The sequence below is a fragment of the Lissotriton helveticus genome, chromosome 4_1 (genome assembly GCF_964261635.1).
Source record: "Lissotriton helveticus chromosome 4_1, aLisHel1.1, whole genome shotgun sequence".
In the NCBI taxonomy this organism is placed as follows: domain Eukaryota; kingdom Metazoa; phylum Chordata; class Amphibia; order Caudata; family Salamandridae; genus Lissotriton; species Lissotriton helveticus.
Genome location: NC_136063.1, coordinates 38,357,062 through 38,376,169, shown reverse-complemented (window position 1 = coordinate 38,376,169; position 19,108 = coordinate 38,357,062). Strand labels below are relative to the sequence as shown.

Genomic DNA, 19,108 nt, shown 5'->3' with positions numbered 1-19,108 from the left:
ACTATGCAGTCACACTCACTGCAGTCACTCTGCAGTCACACTCACCAGAAATTTCGTTTATTAAATTCGTTAGGGTATTACACGTGACAAACATATGGACAATGTCTGCAGCGGGGAGCGCGCATTTTGGGCATGTGGTACCCTTCCCCGTCCCCCACTTTGCTATTTTATACGGGGTGTAATATAGTGAAAAATAAGTCTTGTAAAATTGCGCCTGTAGTTTTATAGACATTACGATTCATAAAGGGGGTGGTGATGGACAGAGCATCTGAATTAAGCAGAACACTCCTACCCAGTCAAGAGATCAGGGCTTGATCCATCACCGTTTAGCTCACTGCACCATCCCAGTTCAGAACCTGGCTACATGCAAATTAGTCTGTCCCTGGCCCAGTGCATCATGTGAACAGGACAGACCAAACTACCAAGCCAATTCTTTACTGGAAAGGAAACAAGCTTCCGGGGACCGGTTTCTGGCATTACAGCCGTCTTTGGCCCGGCTTGCTTGAATCCTGATGGTGCAGTGAGCAAGGGACTCATGTCTGAGCATACCCTCCCACTCCTATAGTGGCCAAAACGATTCATAAAGGGGGTGGTGATGGAGAGAGCATCTGAATTAAGCAGAACACTCCTACCCAGTCAAGAGATCAGGGCTTGATCCATCACAGTTTTTTAGCTCACTGCACCATCCCAGTTCAGAACCTGGCTACATGCAAATTAGTCTGTCCCTGGCCCAGTGCATCATGGGAACAGGGCAGACCAAACTACTAAGCCAATTCTTTACTGGAAAGGAAACAAGCTAAAAAACGGTGATGGATCAAGCCCTGATCTTTTGACTGGGTAGGAGTGTTCTGCTTAATTCAGATACAATGTCCATCACCACCCCCTTTATGAATCGTTTTGCCACCACAAGTGTGGAAGGGTATGCTCAGATGTGAGTCCCTTGCTCACTGCACTATCAGGATTCAAGCAAGCCGGGCCGAAGACGGCTGTAATGCCAGAAACCGGTCCCCGGAAGCTTGTTTCCTTTCCAGTAAAGAATTGGCTTGGTAGTTTGGTCTGCCCTGTTCCCATGATGCACTGGGCCAGGGTCAGACCAATTTGCATGTAGCCAGGTTCTGAGCTGGGATGGTGCAGTGAGCTAAAAAACGGTGATGGATCAAGCCCTGATCTTTTGACTGGGTAGGAGTGTTCTGCTTAATTCAGATACTCTGTCCATCACCACCCCCTTTATGAATCGTTTTGGCCACCACAAGTGTGGAAGGGTATGCTCAGATGTGAGTCCCTTGCTCACTGCACCATCAGGATTCAAGCAAGCCGGGCCGAAGACGGCTGTAATGCCAGAAACCGGTCCCCGGAAGCTTGTTTCCTTTCCAGTAAAGAATTGGCTTGGTAGTTTGGTCTGCCCTGTTCCCATGATGCACTGGGCCAGGGTCAGACCAATTTGCATGTAGCCAGGTTCTGAGCTGGGATGGTGCAGTGAGCTAAAAAAACGGTGATGGATCAAGCCCTGATCTTTTGGTTCTGCTTAATTCAGATACTCTGTCCATCACCACCCCCTTTATGAATCGTTTTATAGACATTAAGCAGGTAAGTGACAATTCATATGCATTAAGAGGGTTTCTGGAGGAGACTTCAAGTTTTGTCTGCCATGCCGTCCCATGTTTGTCCATATCATCTGGTAGTAAAGCATTAAATCTTTCATATATCTCGCCAATTCTTGGAGGCGTATTACTACACAGATTTTCTATAGTTTGGCATGTTTGGAATTTAATACGACCTCCCCCTTTCTTTAGTAGAAAGTCTCTCACCTGGAGGTATTTATAAAAATCCCTATTGGAAATATTAAAATCTAAATTTTAATTCATCAAATGATTTAATTCCCCTGTTAGAAAGGCGACCCCGGGGGAGGCAGAAGATGTCTGACTGACCACCCCTAGGTCCGCCTCTCCGTCGAGAAGTAGCCGAGCGGTACGGAGAGGCCTCTGGAGTGAGGGTCCTCTCCTAGGATCGTACAGCAGAGTAATCACAACACTACAGATGGACACCACACGAGGTCAAGTTCTTAAGCTTTTATAGCTAGTAAAAGGTTGCAGGTTTTTGGTAGTATGTACAAGCAGATCGCGGGATCTGTAAAGTCTCGTAAAGGGGGGTAAGGCAGCGGGACAGTCTTACTCTGGGCGGGGGACGGGGTACCCTACGCACAGCTCTCAATCCTCGAGCAGGGGGGTCCCGAGAGTTCGAGCCGCGGCAGCGCCAGCAGGCTTGCAGGATGGTTCAGCGAGGTAGGCCGCGGCAGCGCCAGCAGGCTCTCAGATGTTTCAGCAAGATAGGCCGCGGCAGCGCCAGCAGGCTCTCAGATGTTTCAGCAAGATAGGCCGCGGCAGCGCCAGCAGGCTCTCAGGAGGTTCAGCAAGATAGGCCTCGGCAGCGCCAGCAGGCTCTCAGGATGGTCGTCGGGTTACGGGGAGGATGAGTTCGTCTGGTGTCGGCCGTGACAGCGTCAGCAGGGCTTCCAGTCCAGGATACAACTGCCGTCCTAATCCAGGGCTGGCCCAGATATAGGTCTGGAGGTCTTTGAAGTCCGGACCCTCGCGCCTGGGGGTCAGAGGGGCCGGGATGATGGTGTCCAGACACCCAGCAGGGGGGTGGAGCCAGCGCCCAGGGAGGCCGGAGGGCGATCGATACCAGGCGTCCGGGGACGGTGGGAGGCCCATCGAAACTCCCCTTCCTCCGGGATCTGTCGAGTGGCCACTCGACCACCTGGGTGGATCTTGGTGCCTCGATGTCGGGGCTTCGCTGGGGCCTGGGCTGGGGCCGAGGCCAAGTGGTTGTGACGTGGTGGGTCCAAGATGGAGTCGGGCACGGCCTCGTGCTGAGGTCGTGCTAGGCCTACGCTGGGGTCAGGCCTGCGCTGGTGGACCGGGATGGTAGCCGGCCCTGTGGTGTTGGGGCGTGCAGGATTGGGCCGAAGGGGCCGCCCGAGGTCTGGTGGAGGGCGGATATCGTCCTGGGCCCGCCATGCGGGAGGGGTAGGACCACGCCATGAGGCCGGGTCCAACACGCGTCCCCCCAGCTGAAGGCAGGGGAGAGTCACCCATCTTCTTGGGGGTTCTCCTCGCCGAGGCGGAAGGATCTGGACAGGCCGTCAGCATTGGCGTGGTCGTTGCCGGGGCGATGCTCCACAGTGAAGTCCATCCCCTGCAGGGAGATGGACCAGCGTAGCAGCTTCGGGTTTTCTCCCCGCATCTGCATCAACCAACGCAGGGGCTGGTGGTCGGTCTGGACCCGGAAGTGGGTGCCGAAGAGGTAGGGCCGGAGCTTCTTGAGGGCCCACACCACGGTGAAGGCTTCCCTCTCGCTTTATTTCTTTATCCCAGTCCCAGTGTATAAGTTCGGGAAACGCTTTTTTAAAGAGATCGATTGTGAACGCCCTGATGTCATTCCCCTCACTATTTTCTGGGATGCCAAGGATCCTTAGGTTATTTCTCCGTTGGCGGTTCTCTGCCTCTTCCATCTTCCACATTATATCCATAACGGTACTGTCCTATTAAGTCACCTGAGTTTTGAGAGTTTCAACTGTGCCCTCCAGTATCTCCGTGCGGGATTCCACCATGCTCAGTCTTTCAGCGATGTCCGTGCAAGTTTTCCCAACTTTCCGCACTGCGCCTTGGATTTTTTACCCCGCAGCTCTAGCAATCCGACTCTCCGCCTTGACTTCTTTTTTAAATGAGCTCAGGGACTGAAATATCATTGCAAGTGTCGGTTCCGAAGTATCGTCGTGAACATTGCCTAGATTCTGGGCTCTCTGCAGCCTTGCACTTTCTGAGGCTGAATCTTTCCCCCCTGTTGTGCAGAGTGGTTGCGTATCCAAATAATCCCACCTAAGGTCATGCTCTTCCTCCGTATCTTCTTGCAGCCTTGATCTTTGCCCTCCGGACACCCTTTTCGATCTTCTTATTTTTTTTGGGCTATCTTGTTGGGTTCCGTTACTTGTTGAGGACTCCTCGCCCCCCTCTCCACTACTATCACTGGAAAGATGTGTGTCCTCTGACCCTCCTGATTCCTCATTCACAGAATAAAAGTTCTCTGCAGGGTCTGGAGATGCATAGCCTGTTTCAGTTTCTGTTTCTTTAGTTTCAACATTGCCACTGTTAACCGCGTTAATCTCCTTGGTTAATTGCTTAGTCGCCGGTGGGTTATTTACCCCCTTTGCTGCCTCCCATGGGGTGTCATCCAATTTATCACCCATGCATACTGCGGTGTTAAATCAGTTTTTTTCCAAGCTTGAGCCCCAAGATTTTTGTGCGTCGCTACTGGCCGCCGTACTTGTGACTGTTATGCCTGTAGTGGCTGGAGCCACCCTGTCTATGGCATCCTGGATCCTACTTCAAAACTGCACTCTTTCTTGGCCATATCCTCAGCTCTTCTAGGCGGGTGTATTTCATCCCTCAAGGCCTCCTCTAAATGGGTTTTATCTATTATTGACCAATTACGCACTGTACACCACACTGACAGACAACAAATAAGCTGAGGTTGCAAGGGGATTGTAAACCTAATTTGATAATGATATGACCAGCCACATTGCTCCATCTCTATTAAGCTGGCCAACTGCTGCATGGCCTTTGTCATGGGCCTGAGGCTTAACAAGTTGTTCTAAACCTAACATTTCCATCCCTACTCCAAACCTAGCTATGGCGGCTGGGGGGTCCCTTTGGATATCATCCCACCAAAGATTAATTCCCCCACCACCACTACTATCTGATTATATCCGGAGCACACATCACTCATTAACTCAAGAAATAACTGGTTAGAAAGGGGGGTTGCCAAGTGGGCGATAAACTATCACAATAACAACACAACTAGCCTTCAGATCGACTTTTACCCCCAAGACCTTGGCCTCATCTATACTTTTGGCAGCCACTGTCTCTTAACTAGATGTTTCTCAATGCCTCCCCTCCGCCTCTTTTCCCACCCTGCCGACTTTGTACAAGGATGTGGTAATTCAGTTTCAGGGATGCTACTATATCATCTAGCTCCTCCTCCTGCAGCAGGGAAAAACATTACAAGCCATGTTTGTGGAGGGAACGACTATTCAACAACAGCGTACTTAACCCTTTCCCTGAACCAACATTCTTAATGGTAGAGTCCAGCTTCTCTGGCCCCGTTTGTGGTGTTGGTGGAGTCTTCTAAGAGGAAGAAGATGAGTTGCATGTTGTTGGCGTAGGATATGATTTCATAAAATGGCAGGGACTGTGATGCAAAAGTTCTTATGTAAAAATCCCTTTTATGGGTTGGAAAAGTCTTTTCACTAATAAAATAACTTTTTTATGGTTTCTCAATTTCAAAAAGGAGAAATCATGTAAAGGAGTTCCCCCATTCTCTTTCCAAGTGTTATCCTCTTTCCAAGTCTGAAAATATTTGACTGATAGTTTATGATTCCAATTTATTTCAGAAACCATTGATGAGCAAAGAACCCTCGAGTTTAGGGTAGTAACTAGTTTCTAAAGGGGAAGCAGTGCCCTAAGGGGCCTTTTCCCTTTTGGAATCATATTGGCAACCTCATGGGATTGAAGATTTGCAACACTAAAGTTTTTTTTTTTTTCTCAGTAGAGCACTGGCTCCTTTAACTAAGGAGTCCTTAGTCTGTCCCTTGCAGGCCACCATCCATGAGATTACAGGCAAATAAGATGGTTGCAAATTGGCACCTGCCTAATGAAAATAATTAGGTAGGTCGTTCTACAACTCCCCGTGATTCAGTATTCTGTGAACAAACTGAACACTACATAAGTTGGTTTGTACAATACTATCAGTCTCAAAATATTTGTGGCGTATATATGATATCCTTTTGCAAATAAAATAAAGATACTTCAGGACCTTAACTTTCATAACGAGATGGTTACCAATTATATTCACTCCTTGTTTGCAGTTCTTCCTCGTGGTAAACATTTAAATCTGCATAAGGCATAATAACACAAAATCTATGCTCTTTCGACACAACCTTGGTAAATAATGAAGTTCTTCTGCTATTTGCACAGCTTTTGGCCAAGTTGTGCTTATTATCTGCTATTTATCAAGCCACCCAGTAAATAATTTAGTTTTTTTTCTACTTGCCACCCTACTGGTGAAATACTGTTTACTATCTGTTATATAACCAGCAGTCAGGAAAATAATTAGATTTGTTTGATATTTGCTTGTCTAATGGCCAAATCACAAATAACATCTGCTGTTTTGACAGCAGCCAGGTAATGAGTGAATGTCTTTGTGGTTTGTTTGACTGCTGGTCAAATAGTACATACATTCTGCTAATTAGTCAGTGGGCAGGTAAACAGTGAATGTTCCTTGTTATTTGCATGGCTGCTAGCCAGCAGCCGGTTAAAAAGTGAAGTTTTTCGGCTCTTGCACGCTTGCCGGCTGAACAGTACAAATCTCTATTAATTAGGAAGCGGTTGGGGAAATAGCAAGGTTTCTCCACTATTTTCATGGCCGCCAGCCAAAGAGTGAATCATTCTGCTACTGAGCCAGCGGGCAATCAAATTGCAGAGACAATGTGCAGTTTTGCAAGTGGCCAGCTAAATTGTTGCTACCTAATGTTTGGTTTATATAACCGGCGTCACTGCTAAGATTAATTGAACTATCTGGGTAAATTGAACGGCTGACTCAGCTATTTGACCATCAATTGACCTAGAGAGTTAGTCATATCCTGCATCACCCATCACCTCTGGACACAAATACCGGAGTCCAAGTATGAGGTTGGAGAGCAGGTAAAATGAGGAACTATCAAGACACCAAAGGGAGTAAGAGGTGGTTTGTGTTTGTGAATGACAACATTATATGCAGAGACTGCCCTGGACAGTCTGAGATGGAAGAAGCAAAGAGAATTCCAAAACCATACACATCACAGTGAACACAGGCTGAGGAAATCAGAGGGCACAGACTGTATAGGAGTGTTGGTGAAACCAAACAAAAGACTGTCAGAGAGATTAGGACATTGAAAAGACCTTAAGGGAGGACCAAAGGCTGGTGACGGCAGAGGCTGACAGAGGCCTACAAAGGAAGAACAGAGACTCAAACAGGAACAAAGAACTCACAGCTATCAGTTATATGCATCATGCATTAGCATGCTAAGGACCAATCCTGTGGCAGTCGCCTAACAATTCCACAACATCTTTCTTCCCCCCACTTACTCCTACTATAGTCACCAAGTGCACCTAACATACAGAGAAACCTTTCGCTTGTATCTGGCAACTGGCTTGCTAGTTCAGAATGCCTGCTGTTTAGTTGGTGACAACATATTGTTAGGTTTCTTCAATAAATGGTACTTTAATCTCTGCTATTTTGTCAGTATCCTGGTATATATTAAACCTTCTTTGTAGGAGTACAATATCTTTGCTATCTAGTCAGTGGCTGGGTGAATAGTGAAGCTTATTGGCAGCCAGCGAAATAGTACATGATCCCTGCTGTCTAGTTGGCGGCCGGGTGAATGTTGAAGTTGCTTTGCTGTTTGCACAGCCTCCAGTCAAATACTACATAATCTCCGGTATTTAGTCAGCAGGCAGGTGAATAATTAAACCTACTACCTATGTATAGGGCAGCCGGTCAAAATAGTGTATAATCTTTGCTATTTATCCAGCAGCCATCTAAATAGCAGCATACATTCCCTATTTACCCGGTAGCTCGGTAGCTCGGTAAATAGCCTCTTCCTTCTCTTTATTCCCCATTTGTGAATGTGTGCTGTTCAGTGAAAAAAATACATCAAATTGGAAAGCCAGTGAATTCATTATTACTGATTCTGTCTTTTTGAGGTTTCATCAGAGAAACCTGTGCTGAGGCAATGTGTTTGCTTTGTGTTTAAATTGCTGGTACACTGTGCTAAAGAATCTCTGTATAGGGCAACGTGCCTGATTGTGTGAACAGTGCACATTGTGCACCTGAGGTATGTGAAGTGAGTCAGGTGTAGAACAGTTACTTACCCCCATCTCTTTTCAAGACATACTCCTCACTCATAACGCTTCGTCCAGCATTTTCGCAGATTGCAGACACTCGGAATCTGTAGGATGATTTGGGGTTCACTCCTTTGATAGTGCAGGTCTCCACCTTCTGTGCAGTTAGTTGTTCCTTCCATGTCTTTGTATCTGTAGATTCTTCTGTGAATTCCACATTGTAGGCACTTATTCTGGTGTCAGCACCAATTGTGCCAGGCTCCCTCCAGGTTAGGGTGATGTCCCCGGGTCCAGTCTGCCGGCCTGTCACCTTCTCAGGTGGGCTGCATGGAAGGGTCTTGATCCTGTAGGCGGGTTGACTTGGTAAGGTGACCCATCGAGCACACACCGCTAATTGTCTGAACTGGTACAGGCAGTTAGGATGCAGACCCGTCACTGTGACCCTGTCACTGGTGTCCTCTCCTTCCACGCTGCTCCAGACAGCTTCACTCCTGGTCCTGTACTCCACACAATAGTTCAGTACTGGGTCAGTCCCATCAGGCAGCAGTGCACAGGTGACCAGCACACTGTCATGAGATATTTGACTTATCTTAGGGGTGTCAGGACGTGGGGGGTGGAAGGCTTTGTCTTTTAGAACCCCATGTTCATACAAGTAAATCGAAACTCCTGAATTACTGGGATCGCGAACAGAGGACACCACAAACTGGATCATCTTATTTGAGGCATTGAGCCTTGTAAACTCCATGAACTCGTTCACGCGGGCTCTAGATCTTTGGTTCACATCAATATCGTTAAACCACTCTCCAGAGGTTGGGCGGGTGGGTCCCTTCAACAGTTTTGTTGTAAGACAGTAATTTAATTCTGATAAAAAAGGTTCCTCTTCTCCTAGTGAAGTGAACATGAGTGAGATCACAAGCTCCACTTTGAGGTCTTGTAACACTTGGTTCATTCTCAACTGAGAAGGTACAACTTTCACTGCCTTTGACTCTGTTAACGAGTCCATATATCCACTAACGAAGTTTACCTCATTCTGTTTAGATTTCAGAAATTCGGAAAGTTGTGTGGTATTAAATGGTGATTTTTCTTTTGCAGTGAAAATGTCCACCAGTGCACTTTCCTGTTCTGCGCCTCCTCGAACAGCGGGTAGGATTCTAGCAAGGTCGGCTTGGAAGGCCATTCTATACTGTCTACACATCTTCTTGAATTTTTCGATTCTGTTCCTGATGTCGTGGAAGTGTACAGCGGCCGGCTGGGCGAGGATGTCATTGCACTCCATGTCCAGCTCATTTAGCTCCTCCAAGGCACCTTGGACATCTTCAATCAGCTGAGAACTGATGCTGCGCACCAGCTGAGATGCTTTGGAGTCCAGCTTGCTCAGTGGATACAGCCAGATCTTTGAAGGTATTGCCTTCTCACCGTTTGGACCTAAGATTGATGGAAGGCTTTTATAAATATTAATGGCCTCTTCATAAGTCGAAGGGTTGTTTGTTAAAGCAAAATCCCCATAAAACGTGCAGCTGAATTTTTCAAATGTGTCCTTGTCATCCTGTGATATGGTAAGGGCTCCTTTCTCCCCAATTTCAACCTTTGGTATATTGCTAACGGCAAGCTTTAATTCCCCATGAATGTTCTTTATTTCCTCAGACGAGGACACTTCTCGATCGAACACAAAAAATGCCTGTGCCCCGTACAGCACAGCAGTGACCACATGGGTTGCCATATTGTGGTCAAATATTTCTGGATAAGAGATATTGTCTCGTCCTAAATGTGTCATGGTCAGTTGTTCAAACCTGGTTGTGGTTGAATATTGTAGGGTCACTCTCGCCTGTTTCTTGGAAGTCTTTGTCTCCGTTAAATATTTTGCTGCTCCTTCCACCTCAACCATTCCCCCAAGGAAACTTGCTTTAAGGGAGGCAGAGATATTGAGGGCAGAGGCTTTGTCTTCAATGCTGTCTTTGGCAAGGATTTGAAAATGTGTTTTTGGTTGCTGGATGACACGCACATCTTTTTCTATGGTCTTCTTATCCCATAAAGTAACACCTGAAATAACAAGAACATGTCATTTAAATGAGGATGCAATAGTGCTATGATTTTACAACAGATTGCACACGTTTAGCCTGAAAACCCACTGATTAGATCAATATTGGCAAAAGTTTGACTCTGTGGTGTAACAGACTTTGTAGGCATAGGTTCATGAAAAATGATGAAACCTGACTAGTAAGACTGGATACCTTCAATCAAACCGCAAAAGTGGTTTGAACCGAGTAAGACCCTAACCGTAGGAGCAACTTCAGCTAGGAACCTGTGTCTGAAAGTGAAGTTGCATCTTCAACATATTCCAGCAGACAAATCTCCGGAAGTGACCTCATACATGCCCAAAGACGCAAAGTACTCCTCCTTAACCCCTTCGCTGCGGCAGCAATTCCGCCGCAGCGCTAGGGGGGAGGGGGGACCGAGTGGCGCTCGCATGCTCATGACGGAGCCGCTCCGTCACGAGCCTCGGTTGAGCTGTGCTCATGACGGAGCGGTTCCGTCATGGCCCCGCCCGCTCAATGGAACGTCCAGCGCAGGCGCGGAATTCGCGCCGCGCAGGCACGCCATGACGGAACCGCTCCGTCATGAGCACAGCTCAACCAAGGCTCATGACGGAGCGAATCCGTCATAAGCATGGAAAGAGTTAACACCATGCCATCTCTACAAGGCGCAAGAGGTCACAAAGACACAAACTACCTCTGTTCTTAGACCCACCCACCATGCAACGCACGGAGGTGCAGTAGAAGTAAGTCACTCATAAAATTTTTGAAAAGAATGCTACAGCATTCCTTCATAGGGTTCATTTATTTTTTCTTGAAACCACCAATAAATCAGTAAAGGAGCCTTTTACTGGGGGGTGCCCCCAGTTCACCCCCCACGCCGCACGGCTCCTCATATCTGCCCGAGTCTCTGCCCTCTGCATCGCCACGGCCGAGGGCTCGCCCCCGGTATCCGGTGACTGTTTCCCCCTGTGCTCTTCTGCTGTGTTTTTCCCCCTGTGCTTTATTGCTGTGTTTTCATTTTGTAATTTATCATTTCGTATTTTGTTTTTGTATTGCCTTCTCAGGCGCTCCCGACATCTGTGCCCACCCGCCGCTTCCCGCTGCTGCTCCCCGCAGCCCCACCCCCTTCTCCTTGTTTCCCGGCCCTCGCCCATTGGCCCCCCCGCGGCCCCGCCGCCTTTTCCTTCTGGTTTCCCGGCCCTCGCCCATTGGCCACCCGCTCCCGCCTCCAAGCTGCTCCTCCTTCCCACTTGGCCTCTTATGGAGGCCGCACGGTGAAGGTAAATGTGACCTGAACCCAGGTCACCTCCCACGCCGCACGGCTCCTCGTATCTGCCCGAGTCTCTGCCCTCTGCACCCCAGCGGCCAAGGGCTCGCCCCCGGTATCCGGTGACTGTTTCCCCCTGTGCTCTTCTGCTGTGTTTTTCCCCCTGTGCTTTATTGCTGTGTTTTCATTTTGTAATTTATCATTTTGTATTTTGTTTTTGTATTGCCTTCTCAGGCGCTCCTTGCGCCCCTGCCATCTGTGCCCGCCCCCCGCTTCCTGCCACTGCTCCCCGCGCCCCGCCCCCTTCTCCTTCTTGTTTCCCGGCCCTCGCCCATTGGCCACCCCGCTCTCGCCTCCCAGCTGCTCCTCCCTCCCACTTCGCCTCTTATGGAGGTTGCACGGCGGCCGCGCGCAGCGGCGCGTCAAAGGCAAGCCCGTCTGCGCCTGGACCGCGCCCGGCACCAGAACCCCTGGAGGCTGCGCCCCCCGCAACGCCAGACTGCACTACGACTCCAGCACCCTCCACACACTCAACACCGAACGAGACCACCCCTGCTACCAAGCCACCCCGAAGCGCACCCAGAGGCCCTTCGCCTGCCGGAACTGCAGATTCACCAGCATCCAGCCCACTAAACCACCAACCAGAGAACCCCACCACCTCCACTACATCCTCCTCAACACTCGCTCCGCTCGCAAACATGCCATCGAACTCTGGGGCCTCCTAGACTCCACCGCTCCCGAAGTCGCCTTACTGACGGAGACCGGGCTGAACGCCACCTCAGCACCAGACATCGCCATAGCCATCCCACAGGGTTACAAGATCTGCCGCAGAGACCGCACCAACGGAGGGGGAATCGCCATCATCCACAAGGACACCCTCAAAGTCTCAACCAACACCGACGACACCCTCACAACCGCCGAGCACATGTACTTCCAGATCCACACCGACCCGAACACCACCCTCAGAGGAACACTCGTCTACAGACCACCCGGACCATGACCACAGTTCAGCGACACCATCGCCGACCTAGTCAGCACCCACGCCCTCGCCTCCACGGACTACATCCTCCTCTGGGACCTGAACTTCCACCTCGAGAACAATGACGCCAACTCCACCGCCCTGATCGCCAACCTCGTCAACCTTGGACTCCAACAACTCGTGACGGTACCCACCCACACCGCCGGACACACGCTGGACCCCATCTTCTTCACAAAGCCTCCCACGTCTCCTTCAACCACACCACGAGCCCCACTGGACCGACCACAGATGCGTCCACTTCACCTTCAGGAAACCCACCACACACCACCGCACCCAACAGCTGCCACGCCGCTGCTGGGGCAAGATCACCAAGGACCAACTGACCACCCTTGGGGCAAGATCACCAAGGACCAACTGACCACCCTCGCCCTGAGACCACCCTCCGACCCAGACACCGCCGCGACCAACCTCAACCAGTGGATCAACGACTGCGCCGACACCCTCGCCCCTCTCAAGACTTCCACAACCAACCACACCAACAAGAAAGCTGCTTGGTTCACCGAAGACCTCTGGATCTCCAGGCGCACCTGCCGGAAGCTGGAGAAGAAATGGCTCCACGACAGAACACCAGGCAGCCACACAGCCCACAAGAGCGCCAGCCGCAGACACCACCAACTCATCAGGACCGCCAAGAGGACCGCTTAGACAACAACGCACACAACACCAAAGAGCTCATCAGCATCGTGAAAGAACTCTCCACCCCAGCTCCAACACCAACGACATCCCACCATCACAAGACCTGTGCGACTCCCTGGCCGCCTTCTTTCACCGCAAGATCGCCGACATCCACGACCGCTTCAACTCCGACACCCCCGCACCCACCACCCGTGCGACCACCACCCGCACCAGCCACCTGACCGCCTGGTCCAACGTCAGCGACAAAGACACCATCAAAATCATGAACTCCATCCACTCCGGAACCCCATCTGATCCCTGCCCCCAGCACGTCTTCAACAAAGCCAGCACAGCCATCACGCCCACCTCCGAAAAACAATCAACAGTTCCTAAGAGACATCAACTTTCCCGGAAAGCTGGAAGCACGCAGAGATCAACGCCCTTCTGAAGAAGCCCAAGGCGGACCCCAAGGACCTCAAGAACTTCCGGCCCATCTCCCTGCTCCCGTTCCCGGAAAAAGTGACAGAGAAGATTGTCAAACAGCTAACCAGATACCTCGAAGACACCCACATGCTGGACCCCTCCCAATCCGGTTTTCGCAGCAACCACAGCACCGAGACCACCCTCATCGCCGCCACTGACGACATCAGGATCCTGATGGACAAAGGAGAAACAGCCGCCCTCATCCTCCTGTACCTATCAGCAGCCTTTGGCACAGTCTGCCACCGCACACTATCAGCACGCCTCCATGACGCAGGAATTCAAGAGAAGGCCCTCGCCTGGACCACATCCTTCCTCTCCGGCAGAACCCCGAGCGTCCGCCTCCCACCCTTCCGCTCGAAATCCATCGAGATCATCTGCGGCGTCCCGCAGGGATCCTCCCTCAGCCCGACGCTGTTCAATATCTACATGGCACCGCTCACCCACGTCGCTCGACAACATAACCTCAACATCATCTACGCCGACGACACCCAGCTGATCATATCCCTCACTGAAGACCCGCACACCGCCAAAGCCAACCTCCACAGAGGAATGAAGGCCGTAGCCGACTGGATGAAGGACACCAGACTGAAGCTGAACTCAGACAAGATGGAAAGAGTTAACACTCTCATTCTCGGACCCACCCCATCAGCCTGGGACGACTCTTGGTGGCCCACATCGCAAGGCACAGCCCCGGAACCCACAGACCAAGCACGCAACCTGGTGGTCATCCTCGACTCCAACCTCTACATGACCAGGCAAGTCAACACCGCCTCCACGTCCTGCTTCAACACCCTCCGCATGCGCCACAGGATCTTCAAATGGATCCCCCCGACACGAGAAAAACAGTCACCCAGGCCCTCATCACCAGCAGGCTCGACTACGGGAACGCCCTCTACAAAGGAACAACAACGAAGCTCCTGAGACGACTTCAACGAATCCAGAACGCCTCGGCACGACTGATCCTATACGTCCCCCTACGCAGCCACATCACACCCCACCTGAAAGGCCTGCACTGGCTCCCCGTCAACAAGAGGATCACCTTTAAACTCCTCATCCACGCACACAAAGCCCTACACAACACCGGACCTACATACCTCAACAACCGTCTCAGCTTCCACACCCCCACCCGAAACCTCCGCTCAGCCAACCTCGCCCTTGCCACAGTTCCTCGCTTCCGTAAAACCACCGCAGGCGGCAGATCCTTCTCCTAACTCGCAGCCAAGACCTGGAACGCTCTCCCCACCAGCCTACGACAGACTCAGGACCTGCTGGCCTTCAGAAGACACCTCAAGACCTGGCTCTTCAACCAGTAGCGGCACCCCCTCCCCCCCCAGCGCCTTGAGACCCTCACGGGCATGTAGCGCGCTTTATAAATGTAGTGATTAATTGCTTGATTATCATATGCAAATATGAGCCATCAAATGAAATCGAGAAAATGCTAACTGTGAAAAAGTAAAAATGTTTTGTAATGCAAACTAGGGCTTTGGCTTAGTCAGTCAGACAAGTCAGTCAACCTAACTGTATTCGATTCTTAAGAATCATACAAGTTTACATGTATACATTGTATAGTTCTTAAAAGAAAACCTATACAAAAAGACTGTCACAAAATACATGATCAAGCTTTAAAGATTTCAACGCATATAACATCCTCCAGCATCATTCTAAGTCCCCCTGCAAAAATGTCATAATTAATAAAATTAATTCATCATATTAGTGTTCCACACATGAATTTTAAATAGATAATGCTATAAAATCATTTTGTAAATAAAAACAATAAAAATATTGAGAAAAAAAAAAGCTTAATTTCATATTACGAATCATACCGTTTCCTAATTGATAAGGCAGTTCAAGTAGAGTTAAGCATGGCAATGCAGATAGCAGCAGTAGATAAAGAACGTAAGAAATTAAAACCCTCCTGATAGGAACAGGGTCTAATATCACGCAAAACGGGTTTTATAAAACATGTCTCTAGATCTGTGTAGAGATTTCAGAACAAGACAAAGTGCATCGTGCTTTGTTGGGCTAAATTGATGCACGGACAGGGAGTTAGTCTCTCACACCAACTCACCTGTTTGGGGAAAGCCACAAGAAAGTGCAATGTGCAGAGTCGAAATCTGGTCATAAGGAAACTTAAATGAACTTGGAGAGTAAAGGACAGATAAAATTGTGGATGGTTTTGGCGTCCATCTACACAGTTGCGTGTTTCGCAATCCTGACTAGACCTACTTAATTCAGCATAATAGGCATTTTTTATCCTCAATTTCATATTAGGTTGAATACAGTCGGGATTATCATAATAATGCCCTAACCCGATCTTGTAACGATTTTCTTTGACATATTGGAGCCCGGGAATAGCAAGATCCTTTGAGGGACATGCAGTATCCAAGAACACTCCTTGAAAATGATAAGTCCTCTGATGTCCACACTTTTCCCAGAGGATCAACGGTGCAATATTTATTCTATCCCTTACAAAGTCCAACTCCACTTCTAGGTGACTAAAAAAATTGGAGGAACTAACCGGGATCATTAATAATCTTTTTAAAACATTTTTTTCCAGGATTTGCAGCTGGTTGCTTTTGTGATGTCATTAACACAAAAAGAAGCACAGGGGGAAAAAAGGGTCAAGCCCCCCCCACTCAACACATTACCAACAATGAAGGCCTGACTCACTGGACATATAACTTTAATCCTCGGACACAAAGGGGATCCATACTTTTGTACCCCGTCTCCCACAATGATAAGGACCACTACCGCTCGTTCTAGTGTCCAAATGTCCAATTTATCCCAATGTCACTATACTGCAGCATAAAAGTTCCCACCAAAAGATATACAAGTTTAAAAATGTAAGAGAAATTGTGGGGAAAAAATGTGAAAATGGAAAGAAAGCACATCACGGCAGCAACACCAAATGGGGTCTGGCTAGTTGGTACTCGCTAGCACACCCACTGATGATCATAGATTGCCTTCTTGCCACAGAACGGAAATTTGTTCCAACTTAAATTGTCTCAAAAGTGAAGAAAGAAACAGTGAAAGAAAATAGATTAGGCACTGTAAGTGCAAAAGTCACAAAAGTGCTGTGCTGGTCCACGTGGGAAAGGAAATGAAATAGCAGTTCCCAACATTAAAAATGAGAACCTACTCACTGGCTAATTTGAGCTTTATTCACTGCTGTGAGTGTCCTCCATTAAAAATGGTTCAACTTAGACCATAATTATTATGTCCAAAGCGCTAACATATTTAGTTGCTACCACTTTGCTTCACTTAGATAATACTTGGTCTGCAGGTAATGCTAATCAGGGCATGACTTTCAAACAGCCAAATCTCATAAAGGTATTCCATATTATGGTTTCAGAGATGTGGGACAAAGCAATCATTCAAATATCGTTAACAAAGCTCCCGCCTCGGCATGTATTTAAAGCGCGAGTACAGTAGGTATTGTGCCATATAGTCATGTCTCGCTCACTCGGCCGCATCCAACAAGTGCTCCTCTGCCTTATCGCTACCTGGATAAGTGGGTGTCCCAAGGCTCCGTTCTCACGAAAGCAGAAGACGTGGTCATTCACAATTTAAACATGGAGCTTGGCGTCGCCGTCATCACGCTACGTGCGTAGTCAGTTGTCAACCTTTCACCTTACTACAGATATATCACTGGTCAATAAGGGCACCATATTAAGATGACCGGGTGCCCAATTCCTCACTCAATCTCTTTCCAGTGTTTACAATTAAAATAAACCAATCCAGAGTACACTTATTAGCTATGTAGCTCCAGTCCACTCGGAATTGTTTGTCCTCTAAAAAGATCTCAGGCTCTATTCTTACCAACAAACTGGGAGGCGCTGTTACAGCTCAGATGTATTCAGTCATTAAAGCCCCATGTAAAGCTATACGAATCTGGCGCTTTTGTGTTCGATAACTTGTCCCACTATTCCCTTGCGGACATCACACTGGTTAGCGGGGCATCAGGTAAAAGAGAGGGACATGAGAGTATAAGTGCAATCTTTTTTTTCGGAAAGAGCAAGACAATTCCTGTCCATGCCACTAATTTGTTAGCACAAGCTGTAGAAAAAAAGAGCAGGCTGCTCGAATGCCCAGCCAGACTATCTATTCAGAGTTTTAATTTTCAAGAGAAAAAGGGTAAAAAATGTTTTCTTTACTACTGGCACGATAATTTGTCGAAAACATTTACTTTAAAACATTGCTCTCACAGGTGAGCCGCCGTACAAAACTCATTTACAAAAAAAGAAGCACGGGGAAAAATTACCAATCTAGTTCAGAACAGGCAAAGTATCAAAGTCACCAGAGGGGTGGACGTAGACAGATAAGAAGAACTCCAGCCAACTGGACGTTTGACAATACCAGTAGCGAGGAGGAGGAAGGTGACAAACAGGCTTCTACATCAAACCAGAGCAGAGTGAGATTTACACCACAAAATAGAACCAAGAAACACCTAGGTGCCCTGTTGAGGTCTTTTTTAGGCCAGACTCAGAGGGGCAACAGGGGAGGAGGTGTTGCAGGTCAGAGGGGCAGAGGCAGAGGAAGGGCCAATTTTCAACCAACATGGCAGACATTCTCTCCCTGCATCACTCGGAGCAGAGGCAGAACACCAATGTAATGGAGGCTCCAAATAATGTACCCCTTGGAGGTGAGAACACTTTAATCCCTGAAGATGACATTGTTGTTAATCTGTCTGACTATTGAGTGTCCCCAGAGGAAAGGGCAGTATTGAATAAGGGCCTGGGATGTGTTCCCACTCCGAAGCACGACACCTTTAAATGCCGCAGTGACATTTTCGAAATGATGAGGAAAAAACAGGGTCCATAAATTCTTTTTGGACAAAGAGAGAATCTCAATCTGTTTTCAACATGAACCTCCATTGACCATCAGGGTTTTGCCCTCCAGGTACATCGGTAGGTCCGGAGGTGGCTGTTTTTGAACAGTGGGTCCTCAAAGATATCGAGGACTTGAAACAAAAACAAAATCAGTTCCATACTCATAATATGAGCAGAAGTGACTGGCTGGTTGTGAAAACCATTCAATATGATAAATAAATTACAATAAAACAAGCTGATAAGGGTCGGGCAGTGGTTGTCCTTAACACCAATGATTATGAAGCAGAAGTTCTCAGACTCCTGGGAGAGCGTACTAATTACCATCCGCTGTCACGGGACCCCACTCCTGAGCTTCAAGATGTCATCAAGACTCTGGTGGTGGGTGCAAAAGAAAAAAGTGGAGCTGGAATGGTTCTATGACACTCCCCAGTCCTTCATTTTGCAGTGCATTGAACTGGCACTTACCAGGATTTTTTTGGAGTACAAAAATCAGCTGTACCTCCAGGTGTCTGGCACGTCAATGGGGGTTCACATTTGCGCCAAGCCTGGCCTGCATTTATGTAGGCCAGTTCGAAAGCAATATGATCCATCAAAAAGAATATTTCTCTTTGGAGGAGGTACATTGACTATGTTCTGTGTATCTGGACAGGCACAGAGGACTTGTTAGTGATGTTTTTGTCATGGTTGAACCAGGCAGATGGATGTCTGAGGTTTACGTGGTCATTTAATCACACCTCTGCTGTTTACCTCAATGTGGATATAACAGAAAGGGATGACAGGTTATTCACCTTTGTCCGCCAGAAGCAGACGGACAGGAATTCTTTGTTGCACTATCGCTCTTGTCACCCGAGAGCGCTCTGTGACATCTAGTCCATTTTCTTTCACGGTTTCTTTCTTCC

At 48.5% G+C, this 19,108-nt stretch overlaps 1 protein-coding gene across 1 annotated transcript in view; it reads right to left on the bottom strand.

Moving 5' to 3' along the window:
- Window positions 1-19,108, bottom strand: part of LOC144828313 (verrucotoxin subunit beta-like) — a 78,556-nt gene that overhangs the window by 25,240 nt on the left and 34,208 nt on the right. Inside the window, exon 3 of the mRNA XM_078686401.1 lies at window positions 7,971-9,980. Coding sequence (XP_078542527.1) covers window positions 7,971-9,980 — 2,010 coding nt within the window. The remainder of the gene's footprint in view (window positions 1-7,970; window positions 9,981-19,108) is intronic.